Source organism: Raphanus sativus, chromosome 5 (genome assembly GCF_000801105.2).
Source record: "Raphanus sativus cultivar WK10039 chromosome 5, ASM80110v3, whole genome shotgun sequence".
In the NCBI taxonomy this organism is placed as follows: Eukaryota; Viridiplantae; Streptophyta; class Magnoliopsida; order Brassicales; family Brassicaceae; genus Raphanus; species Raphanus sativus.
In genome coordinates this window covers 36,783,018-36,795,634 of record NC_079515.1, presented here as the reverse complement: position 1 = coordinate 36,795,634, position 12,617 = coordinate 36,783,018, and the positions used below count along the sequence as shown (strand labels likewise).

At 34.2% G+C, this 12,617-nt stretch overlaps 1 protein-coding gene, 1 non-coding gene and 1 pseudogene across 2 annotated transcripts; 2 read left to right on the top strand and 1 right to left on the bottom strand.

Annotated features, from left to right (window-relative positions):
* Positions 1 to 956: 956 nt before the first annotated feature.
* On the top strand, positions 957 to 1,030 carry TRNAI-UAU (transfer RNA isoleucine (anticodon UAU)). The gene has a single exon. It is a non-coding gene; the product is annotated as a tRNA-Ile (tRNA).
* Positions 1,031 to 2,613: 1,583 nt separating this feature from the next.
* On the top strand, positions 2,614 to 4,132 carry LOC108859936 (protein S40-7). Its single transcript, XM_018633837.2, has 2 exons — positions 2,614 to 2,880; positions 3,193 to 4,132. The coding sequence occupies exons 1-2, from the start codon at positions 2,647 to 2,649 to the stop codon at positions 3,877 to 3,879; spliced, it is 921 nt and encodes a 306-aa protein (XP_018489339.2). The 5' UTR covers positions 2,614 to 2,646; the 3' UTR covers positions 3,880 to 4,132.
* A 1,181-nt stretch (positions 4,133 to 5,313) lies between these two features.
* Positions 5,314 to 7,588, bottom strand: LOC130512337 (transcription factor TCP4-like; annotated as a pseudogene).
* Between the last annotated feature and the right edge of the window lie 5,029 nt (positions 7,589 to 12,617).

The window sequence follows — 12,617 nt, the reverse complement described above, 5'->3', positions numbered from 1 at the left end:
CAATATTAACAATACTATGAAGACGACTAACTCTATACTTTGAACCTATAAACCATGATATACTAATTTATAACAAAAATGATATTACTGTTACAAATTAGTTTTTATAAAAATTATTTATAGCAGCAATTTGTTATATAAGATAAATTTAATCAAGACCTAAATTTTTTTTTTTCCTGTTCAGAAAAAAAGAAACCTACGAATAATATATACCATTAAATTAGCCAAAAATCTTTCAAATAAATAGTAAATCTCACCAACCCAAAAAATGAATTAAAAATATAACAAAAGATCTTATGTTTGAAATTTAGCTCACTGGGTCGGGTATAAATCTGTTCATTTCAGGTATGAGTTCTTCGAGTTCTCAACATTTGGATCTAAATAGATATTTGATTTTTTTGTCCGGATCGATTTTTTTTGGTTCCGGATCATTCTAACTTTTTTATATTATAAATCTTAAATAATATACAACATGTATATAAAATATGTGAATCAAAAGATAAATCCGCGCAGACGCGCGGGTCATGATCTAGTTACTGTTAAGATACGAACACAAACACTACAACAGACTAAATACGATCTTGGATCTTATTATACCATTGAAGAAGAAGGAAGCTGATGTTGGTAGCTACGCATTGCAGATTGATAAGAAGTCGACGATCTTTTAATGTTAGCCTGAACTTGATCATGATGATGTTGATGATCATTAAAGCCAAGGAAACAGAATTTGGTATTGTGTTGTTTTACATAGATGGAATCTTGGGAGTTCGAAGATGGATGTCAACAGACACATTCGAGGATCTTGTAAAGTTGTAATGGCGTCTATGTGATCTCTTATCTTCAGCGGATTCTTCAAATGAATTCCCTTTCAAGATTTGTTTCAGAGTCTTACCCATCAAACGAGTAATAAGTTCAATATTAGAATATATATATAGATGGAACGATATTAACAAGAATTCCCCGTAGCTCAGTTGGTTAGAGCGTTGGTCTTATGAGCCGAAGGTCGCGGGTTCGAGCCCCGCCGGGGAAATTTTTAATTTTTTATTTTGAAACACACATTCAAAATCTATCTTTAAACAGTGTCAAACCGATCAAAGCAAGCTCAAGCTAACCGTAGAGATCGCTGCTATAAGCATTTAGCATACATGGTTTGTCATTTTCTACAATTTTGAAATTGATTATAGCATTTTTTTGTGTATGTACTGGCGAGTAAAAAATATGCAATTTGAAGAGAGCAAGGAGATTTAACTTATTGGTCCAAGCCTCCAAAGCCACAAAATGAAGAACCAAACTTTGATTACACACCATCTGATGCATTCTTGGCGCGATGTATAGAGTAACAGCACGACGTTTGTATATGGTGACACAAAGTAGAATGCATCACCAAACTATTGGAGACTTGGTTGAAAGTTGGAGATCAAGCTTATGAAGATCCATGATACTTCTATTTATATTATACCGAAGATATTTTTAAGTCTTTTCTAAGCTACGTCCTAGGATTGGTCATAAAAACTAGAATCTAAAAGAATCAAATGAATCTAATCCAAAAAATAGTACTAAATCTGAACCAAAAATAATTAAATATCCAAACAAGTTCAAATTTTAGTTTTTGTAAAATCCGATCCGAACCTAAATATTACGGGTATCTGAATATATAAATCAGATTTAGTTGTTCACTTGAAAACCGCTGATCCATATCCCCAACGCATACTACCTTTTTGATTACATATTCTTTTCAAAGCGTTTCAAAGTTTTCTCTATATTTGAAGAGAACGTGGAGCAGTCAAACCCTTCAAGGAGGCGGCAATCATTAACGTTCCAAAGGATAATGACATTTTTGTCCCGGAAGTTAGCGTCAGTCTCTTCTGTTTTGCAACGTCTATGGGAACCATCAACGTTATAAAATCCCAAGGGACCAGACTCTTCCATTGGTATTGCTGCAATTTTTTTAAAAAAGTTATAACTTAACAAGAAGAAGAATTTCAGACCCTAAAAAGAAGTTGTTTATTTGATTACCCGCGGGTATTCTTCTGTTGTTAAACAATTGTTATACTTAAATATATTAGTTATTTTTAAATTTAGTATCCAAATTATATAAGATATTTTGAAATTATCCAAAATACTTGAGAATATATACAAATCGTTAAAAGTAAATATTTAAAAATAGTCAAATAATACTCAAACACCAAAAATATTTAAAATATATATTGATTATTCATCTAAATATGCAAGTCAAACTAAGTTATGTTAGTTTTAAGTTTTTTGACATATATTAGTCAAATTATATGTTATATATTATTTTTATCTTTAGATTTTGAGAAAACTAAAGTACATGTGAATTTAATTTTTTTAAAAATAATCAAATGAGTTATTCTAACCCGCAAAAATCCAAAACGAATCTGAATCGAAATTTATAAATATGTGATGTTGAAAAATTTAATCCAAAAAAAAAAGCGAAACTCAAATAGATCCAAACGGAGCAAACCCCAATGACCATTCTATCTCAATTGATCTACACAACCGATATTGTATTTTGAGATTTTAAAATCCATATTTCACAGTGCAGAAACATTGGATCTTAACCAAAGCATTTGATTAAGGGCCTTCCACGAGTCTAAGCTTTGTCTTTGTTTTATGTTCCTATAAATGGGTGATCTGTATTGGGCTCTCTATTGGGCTTACTCTACTGGGCTTCTTCAACATTATGGACGGCGACGTTTACTATACCGATGCCAAATTCTAGGAATCTCAGGTCTTCTCGTCTTTCGTCTCTCTCCCTCCCCTCCTGCTCTCTCTCTCGCTTTCCTTAAAAGATTCAGATCGCTAGCCGGCCGTGCATCTAATTCGCTGCCGTTTTTGCTCATCTTCCCAACAGTTAAGGTAATCTCAACTCTCCTTTTGGTTCTTGATCTCCTTCTTTAACAATAATCGCTTAAATTCATCGATCCATCTCCGTGTTAGCTGCAGTTTCATACGGTTCAAAGGTTTCTATAGAAATAACCTAGCTTTCTTGTTTACGTGAACCCCACGGCTCCTCCAAGCAAATTGCTTTGAATTGTTTGATTGAAAAAAAAAACTTCTTTCTTTGTACCCAGAAAACATAAAAATCGAAACTTTACCAATCCCGTCTTGTAAAAATCTAACCTTTTTGTGTGTCTGTAATCAAATTGACCTAATCTATCTGATTCGCAGATCTCAAGAATGAACAAAACCGCACGAATCGATATCCCCTCATCGTCGTCTTCTCCAGCTCCAGCTTCAGCAGCAGATGGTGAGCTCAACGAAGACGACATCTTCTCAATAGACATATCTCACGCGCCTAAACACTCTCCATCCTCTTCTCCCTCTCAACATCCACCTGCCCGCCAGCTTCAACGAACCAAAAGCGGTTTGAAGAACGTTGAAGCTTCTGGTATCCTCGCTGCTCTTCCCGAGCCTTCTGGGAACAGTTACCTCAACCATGTCTTCCACCACAAGCCTGCGGCTGCCCTCTCCACTTCCGTCTCCTCCACAGCCTCTTCCACGTCTTCTTCGTCTTCGGCTCGAATCATCCCTTCGGCTCCTAAACCTCCTCAAGAGAGGGTTCCCTTCACAGCTTCTTCTCTAGGGAAGTATCCTCAGTCAGCTCCTCTTCAAGTGCCGTTAGCGATGAGGAGTCGTCATAAGAAGGAGTTCAAGCTGACTGATGTGGTGGTGGACGAGGAGGAAGAAGAGGATGAAGGTGAAAGGCTTCCCCCACACGAGATTGTGGCTCGGTCTTTGGCGCAGTCTTCGTTGCTGTCTTGTTCTGTGCTTGAAGGAGCAGGAAGAACACTCAAAGGGAGAGATCTCAGACAGGTGAGGAACGCTGTTTTCAGAAAAACCGGTTTCATAGATTGAGTTTTTGCTTTTTTTTTTCTCAATTCAAAAGAAACACATTCTTTAATTTGTTATTTGGTCACAGAAACATTTCACTGTATTATGTTCATATATGTTGTCTACATTAGACGATCTGTTGTTACTTCATATCAAATAGATTTGATGTGATTGAACATGTGTTCTGTACGTGTTGTTTCATGCTTCACATGTTGATGAGACAGAGTTGTTTTGAGTTTCACATTTATTCGATCTTTAGTGAAGTTCTTACATTGGATCCCTAATCTAAAAGTAGTCATAGGTCATCTCTCAGAAGAAAAGTAATCACCTTTTGTGTTGTCATTGTGAATCTTTACTCATCTCAAACTCTTAAATTTGCAATTATTTATGTGGAAAAGTGAGAAGCGAAGAGGGGGTGTTAAAAAGTAGCTGTGACTTTTATCGGTAGATCTTTCCAAGAAAAAAGAAAAGGCATTGAGATCTTACAAGAGAACATAGAGTGAGGGGACCATTCTTAAAGTGACAGCTCTTTTACAGTTTTGGTTCCATCTTTATCTTCTTCCTTAACATCCCTCTCAAACCCATTAGATATTTTGAGGTTTAGTGAGAAACGTTTTACTTGGTCATAACTCATAACAAGATAGTCTGTACTATATATTCTATCTAACTGCCTTATACAACAAACTTATTGATGATATTATCAGTTGACAAACGAGAAAAAAAAAGAAAAGGAAGAAGAGGGAATAAACTTTTTGAGTCATGAGACCTTAACATAAAGATTCGGCTTTTATATCTTTTTGGTAAAATGTACTTTATGATATCTCAACACCTCTCGTATAGTCATATGGCATGGTTGGTGATGTCTTCATTACATCACATGAAAAGGTGTTTGCTTTTCTTTTTCAATGGTATATTTAAATATGCTAATAATAAATGAAAGGTACAGTAAACATTTAACCCAAGAGTTATTTGTCTAAAGATGAATGATTGAGTAGTTTAGATCAAGTTACTGCATTTAGACAAACATGGGTGGCTTTCTATACCTATCTCATGTCCCCATTCTTTTACTCATTAAAGACAACATCACATTCAAGTTTGGTGGATCTTCTCCTACCACTAAAGTAGGTGAGAGAGAGAACTACTAATGACATCAGACAGAAAACAAATCTCTTTCTTTTTTACTCTTGTGAGGAAAGTTTTCACTTCTAATTTAAGGGAACTAGCTAAACCCTCCTGATGTTCCAGATAAAGCAACAATTCAAATCTTACTGTTCATGGAAAATGACTAACTTTATATCATTGGGGCCAAAAAGAATTTGAGAGAGATATAAGGAAAATCATCCCATGCTCACATGTTGTTTAACGACAATGAATTAAACAGAGCATTTCACCTGTCTAGGTAAATTTTTTTTTAAACAGTTTCTTAGCTGAGAAAGCAGAAAAACCCATATATGGAAATAAAGAGAAAGTTCAAGACTTTATTAAAGCATATCCATGGATGGAGTTACACACAACAAAAACAGGGAACTGCAATTTCTCAAGTATCATGCTACTGCAGTAACAAGAGGATGATAATTGATACAACACACAACAAAAAAAAAGATTTTCAGACGGAACACAACAAGAAGGAGCCTTAGAATCTAACCATAACTGAGCTACAAAACATTGTCTAACTGGTAAAAAAAAAGATGAACATTACAATTGGTAAGGTCAGGACATTGGAAGAAGAAGAAGAAGAAGAAGAACCTGAGACTGTGTGCCACACTTGTTCTTCTTTCTCTACACCTTCATCCTTTCCTTGCCTTGTTTCAAGCCAATGAATTACAAAACAACTTCCATGTCCCGACAAGCTTGACAAGCCCTGGAAAATGGTTTAAAAAGTTGAACGGACAAGAACTGAAAGAAGTACTGAACTTGATGTAAGAAAAGGACAGAACTTGGGATAAACCTGGAACAAGAGGATGTTGTTATCAATGGCGAGAAGCAGAGGACGGTTTGTTGGTGAGACCGTCGTGCTGCTCCTCTTCTTGACCCTGAAACCGTGCTGGTATGCGAAAACCGGAAGAGAATTCACCTGAAGCAATTGGCGGAGGCATATGGTGGTTGTGGTGGTTGAGATCGTCAGTGGAGATGGATTGATGGTGGTGAGTAGGATCAAACCAAGCACGGATCATGGGACTGTAACTGGACTGAAGGGGACCCCTCTGAGAATAAAGCTGGCCTTGGCCGAGTACTGGCTGAAACGACGTCGTTGAAGTAGGATGATTAGGAGGAGGAGCAAACACAAGCCCTCCTCCTCCGTTTCCTGTATCGTTTCCTCCGCCGCTGTTCCAAGCCACCAGTCTCTGAATCGACTGTTGCTCCCAACCACCCGTCGATCCGTCGTACCCTAGTGGGTTGCTCTGCCCGTAGAACAGAACAGGCTCTGCGACGGGGTGGTGGTGGTGGAGAAGCGACGGTGGACCATCCGGGAACGGTTGCAGCGAGAGACGGAGATCTTGGTTTTGGCTATTGGTTCTTGAAAGCAAATCCGGCGGATGATGATGGTGGTGGTGGTAGTTGTGCATAAGCTGATGCAGCGGAGGAGCTTCCGTCGAAGAGCCGACCACCGGGAAGAACGACTTTATAGTGTCAGCAATCGAATCTGAGTCCATCGACGGTGGAAGAAAGCTCGACTCGTTCTCCGCTACTCCGCCGAATCTACCGAACTGAAGCTGCTGCGGTTGCTGTTGCGGCGGCGGAGACGGAGAGGCTCGAGCTTTCGCGGCGGTTCTTCTCGGTTTAGCGTTAGCGGCGGCGTTGCGAATTGCGTCGGCGGGATCCCACGGCGGAAGCTGAGCGAGCTCGTCGATGGAGGTCTTGGCCTTTTGATGAGCCAGTCAACGGCTTTGCTCGGTCGGTCGAAGCCGAGCCGGTCTTGGACATCGTAGAACTGAATCGCCGTGTGAGCCGATAGCCTCACGCGCCGGTCGCGTGGTCCTTTCGCCGTGCAGACTTTGCTGTGCCGGTCTTTCCTTCCCGTGGACCGCACAATGTGGCCTCCTTGCACCTCGACTATCTCGCCGCAGCCGCCGTTCGCCGCCGCCTCCGACGTAGCGCGGCGTCTCATCGAAGAAGACGGCGGTGGTGGAGGGTGTAGGAAGCGGTGAGCTTCGTCGTCTTCCGCCATTGTTTGAGGAGCATATTGAGGAAGCTCGTCGTCTTCTTCGTCGAGACGGCGGCGGCGACGGCGGTCGTTAGGCGGTGGAGAATCCAGGGTCACTCAAAAAGGATGTAACTCACGCATACTTGTGTGTGTGTCTCTCTCTCTGTCTCTCACCTCAAAACCCTAACCCTAAAGAAAAAAGAGACAGCTAAAGTTAAATAAGAAGAGAGATTTAATTATCAGAAGAAAACAGCAGACTAACCCATGTCTGAATCTCTCTCTCTCTCTCTCTCTCTTTTACTTTACTAGAAAAAGTAAGAAGGAGACCAAACAGATGAAGCAAGCGATGCAAGAGAGAGATGTGTAATAGACAAATCAAGAAAAACCTAGAGAAAGCTTTTTCGATTTTTTTCTCGGGAAAATATAAAGAGATGGTGAAAGGAAGGAGAAGTAAAAATAAGAGAAGAGAGTGTCTTGTGTGGGTTGATGATGACGCAGCTGGTAAAGATGACAGCGTCTTTGCTCTCATTCAACTATCTCTCTCATCTCATCTCTTCTCTTCTCTTCTGACATTCAATTTTTTTTTTCTTTTGATTACTTTCTTTTTTGGGGGAGGGGGGTAAGGGTAATCAATACCTATTTCCCAAAATTTATTCAACTCTGCTTCTGGTTTTTAATCAATACAAATTCTCAGATGTCAAAAACGAAAAATCAAGATAAATTCTCTATTCCCTCTACTTTAAGAAATTAAAATTTTTAAGACAAATATTTCAAAAAAGTATATGTATTTTATATATTTAATAATGATAAACTGTAAATTTCAAAAAGAGAACATATCATTTTTATTTAATCAATGATAATTTACTTTTCATATCACTTTAATTACTTTAAAATATATATGAGAAGCTAATATAATAGTATCAACATAGCATTTTTATTTACAATTCATACATATAAACTATAAACTACCAAAGATTTGTCTTAATTATAACATAACAATAATATTACATTAACTATTAGTCTATATGTATATATAGAAAACATTGCATATCCATTTCATAAAAAAACTTTATATTATGATGAGCGCATCATAATCGTATATTTTTTATTAGAGTTGAAATTACTGGAAAGAAGAACTTTATTTTTCGTTTACAAAAAAAAAGAATTTTATTTTTCCAATTTCGAGATTCAACAAATGAATAAGTACCCTAAAAACATATGGTGTTGGCTGGGTCAAGGTTCAATTCAAGCTTTCGTGCATCTCCGTTTCTCTTTAAGGGTTGACCCATATTGTGGAAATATATATAAAGCTCTTGTTGATGCTCCACTTATTCACCTTTTGTTGGAAGAATCTCAATAGTTAACTAAAGCAGATTTTATTCGGAAACTCGAACTTGATCAGACAAGCATACAATATATATCACAACTTTGACAAAAAAAAAAAAAATATATATATATATATATATATATATATATATATATATCACAACTAACGCCCTTCATATTAAGCACGCAAACAAAAAATAACGCCCTCCATACTAATGTATACGCTTGGAATAACGATTTTCATTTTTGAGCTTTTTATTCAATATTGTCTTATATCCTATAAGTTCTTATTGCTACGCTTAAACTAGAAAAGTATACAAAATGATCCAATATTTATTTCCTACTTGACTTGTGAAAATAATTGTTTTGATCGTATCATGCATATAACACCAAATTCATATAGAATTTTTTTATTATGGGTATAAGGTACGAAATTTATTAATTAATAAAGGAGAGTAAAGGACAATTTAAGCTTCAACGGATCTTTAGAGAATTTTACAAGTTGGAAAATAATTGGTGGGACTCCATAATGCTTCTTCAATCCCAACCAACTGACTACAGATTTTTCTTTTTTGAACATTTTCTTACTACAAATTTACAACTCGCATAATTAACTAATTCAATATATGTATTGTGGCTAGAATAGTACTCCAGATCGTTAAAAACCGAATAACAGAAAAACCTTAGTATTGTTCACCCAATTTTATAACATACTAAAACTTGAACACACGTACGGTAAGCTAACATTAGTTTTCAAGTCATTCAATATGTTATATTTTAAAAGCAAAAATAAAAGCGCGACGCATCGTTTCATATCATATCCTTAAATTATACTACAATTTTTTAGTTGGAAACAAATATATTATACAGCATAATTTGTAGGTTTTAATTAGTGCGTCTGTATACACATAAATAATTTGTACTATCAAACACACCTACTTTAATGGAATAATGATTCTGAAAGTGACATAGTATTAGCATTATATAAATGGGTTGATTGATAAACCTAATACGAACACATTAAATAACTCATAAAACAAATAATAAATTCGATATCAGTTAGGTATTTATTTTATAGAGAAAAGGTGAATATATGTCAGCCCACGGTTGCTTATGAAATTAATTAAACAAAAGTAGCTTTCCAACTTGGAATTACAGTCACAGATCGCAGCATAACAAAATAGAATGAGTATAATCATTGTTTTATTATAAGAGTTCATGTGAAATTTTAGCCATCATGCATAATAACGTCAATAGGTACAAACTGAAATTAATTATCAGTAACGCCATAAAATACTTTACATAATTCAGTAGAGGAAGGTATGCCTAGCTCAGCCGCCTCAAAAAAATTATGGCATAAATATGGCAACCTAGTCTCTTTTCGAAAAAAAAAGAATGGCAACCTAGACAAGTAGTAGTATATATTGATATCACATAAATAACACTTTTATGTTTTTTTTATTATTGATTAGTTTTGATATGTTTGACTATTAAATTAATCGACCACTATCTTTTGTCTTTTAATAAAGGGTTTACATTTGATTAAAAATAAATAAAGGTTTACTATCTGTTGTTTATTGGTTTACATTATTTGTTGGATGTTCGATAGACGTCTAAGATCAATTCAAATATAGCAATAAATTACTCTATTTAGTCGAGTGTCCAACCAATCAAACGTATCAAAGATGCAAGAGGATGGCTAACCATTAATCAAATGCGAAGGAGAAGAAGAATGCGATACAAAGCAAAGTAGATGTGTTTAACGGAATATAATAGTCATGTCCTCGACATATTGCTCTATGCGTATATGTTCAAGATTTTATAAAATAATGTAATTTTCTTAAATAAAATATATATACCTGAACCCTGAATATATATATATATATATATATATATATGATCCCTGTTAATTCTATTGGGAATTCTGTGCAGATACACATACAAATGATGCAATCATGTCGTAAAAAACGACCGTAACAAAGTTAATGGCAACACTTAAAAACATGTCAATGTATCAAGTGAGTAACTGTTTTCTTTCATACGATAAATCATATACGTTTCATGTATGTACGAAGTAGATTGAGTTTCCACTGATGCTCTTCGTGCATTAAGAAGGACGATGCAGTCTACAACTAATAATAAAATGTAAAGAAGGACGATCATTTTCTAAGATGTCAAAATAAACGATGATACCATTCATCAAGCAACGTTATGGATTATTTGAAAGCTATTTTATTAGAATTAGCTAGCTAGTAGTAACATATGGACAAATAAATATGCTTAGCGGAAATATATGGCTCTATTTTGGTTCGTCGATGACTCGTCAGTAAATATAAATGTAAAATTAAACCATGCAAGTCGGAATCATGTTTTCAACAATGGTCAAATAAGTAAACAAATCAATATACAGCTAAATAAGAGTCAAAGATTTACTTCGAAAACGTATTGAGATGTGAACAGCAATTTTCAAGAGATTTGTTACACAAAATTGTGAACTACTATTATATACACATTTTAACTTCTACTAATCTCTTTGTGGAAATCTCCTCGGTCCAGTAATTTTACTAAAAATTTATTAATATTCTACACCAAAAAATTAGATTTTATTAGTTCCAAAAAAATAAATTATGCAAAATATTGAAAAAGTTTATATAATACAAGAAATATTATCATCAATAAATCTCATAAAACAGTTCAAGATAATACAATCTTGCTCAGAATGACACAGTCAGAATTATCGGCTATAATATCGTCTACAAAAATATTTTTTAATTATTAATAACAGAATTAATTAGTATAAAAAATAAAACTTCTACTGTAAAAATCAAGATAATATAAAACAGACTTGTAATTAAACTTGTTGGAAGTAAGTAATCTATTTTTTTCTTTCGTTGGTAGTATTGGTATAAAACTCATTTACATTTTTGACTCATTTATTGTGAGAATCAAGGTTAAATTGTAAAAGTTTAAATAAAATATATATATTTGTTTTTAAATTTTTAAAAAGTGAACGTGAAAATAAATGCAAAAAACAAACAATTCATATAAGCTTTTAAGGCTGATATTTTAAACTGTTTCAAATTATCAAAATTATTAGACAGAAGTTTATAACCAACAATTTTTCTTATATGTTTTATGAAAATTTACAGCTAACTATATCACACTTAAATCGTTTAATGAAGATTCATGGTGATTTTATATAAATTTAATTTCGTGTAAACTTTTTATTAATTTATACAATTGTTAGTATTGTCTTTCAGCATTTGTTAAATGTGGGTAGTGGTTAAAAAATTTTCTACCGAAAATAAGAATTCAAAATCCAAATATTTTGATGTAAATAAAGAATTATACATCCATGTATTTTAGTATAAAAACATTAATTAATCTTTAGGTTCAACCGTTTGAGTTAAATAGTTTGGTTTGAGATAATTTTTTTTTCTTAAAAGGACACACGTGACGTCGGATTGCCACGTAGGACTGAGTAATGATGATGTGTTGACACGTAGACTCCACTGGAAATTAACGCTTCACCTACTTTACCCTTTGATTACAACAAAAATGACGATTATACTCTGAACTGGCAAAGACGTGCGTCTTGTCGGATGTTGTGGATGATAGTACCATTCGGATCAGTTCTAATAAAAATCATTTGTCTTCATGTTTTCTTTATTCTCAAAAACATAAATTTTGATTTACATCTACCTTTTAATAGTTTTTGGCTTTAAATAAAAAAATTTAACACACTTCCGTCAATTCGCTATCAGAATAATTATTTTGTTTTGTTCGATATTATTTGTCACTTTCAAAGGGTCTCTACTTATTTACTACTCCTGATTCTCTTCTTTATGTTGTTGTGATTATCCTCCAGTATTATTTACTTGAAATATATTACATTACCAAAATGTTACAGCACACTGAAAATATATATATATATATATTCCCTCTGTTTCATATTAGATGATGTTTTATATCAATGCACACATATTAAGAAATCTATTTGTTTCCTTAAAATAACATTAAAATATAAGTTTATTTAATTATAAAAGTAAATATTAAAAATATAATTGGCTATACTGTTTTTGATAAAAATAAAGTTGCCTAGATATGTGAAAACATCATCTATTGTGAAACAACAAACTACACCTAAAACATCATGTAAATTGAAACAGATGGAGTATAATATTTTTTGTAAAAAAGCACACTGAATATATTTAAAGGGAAAAATAAGTTAACCTATAGTTATGCTTCTTAAACTCTTAAATTGTAAAAAAGTTATTGACTAATTTACTAA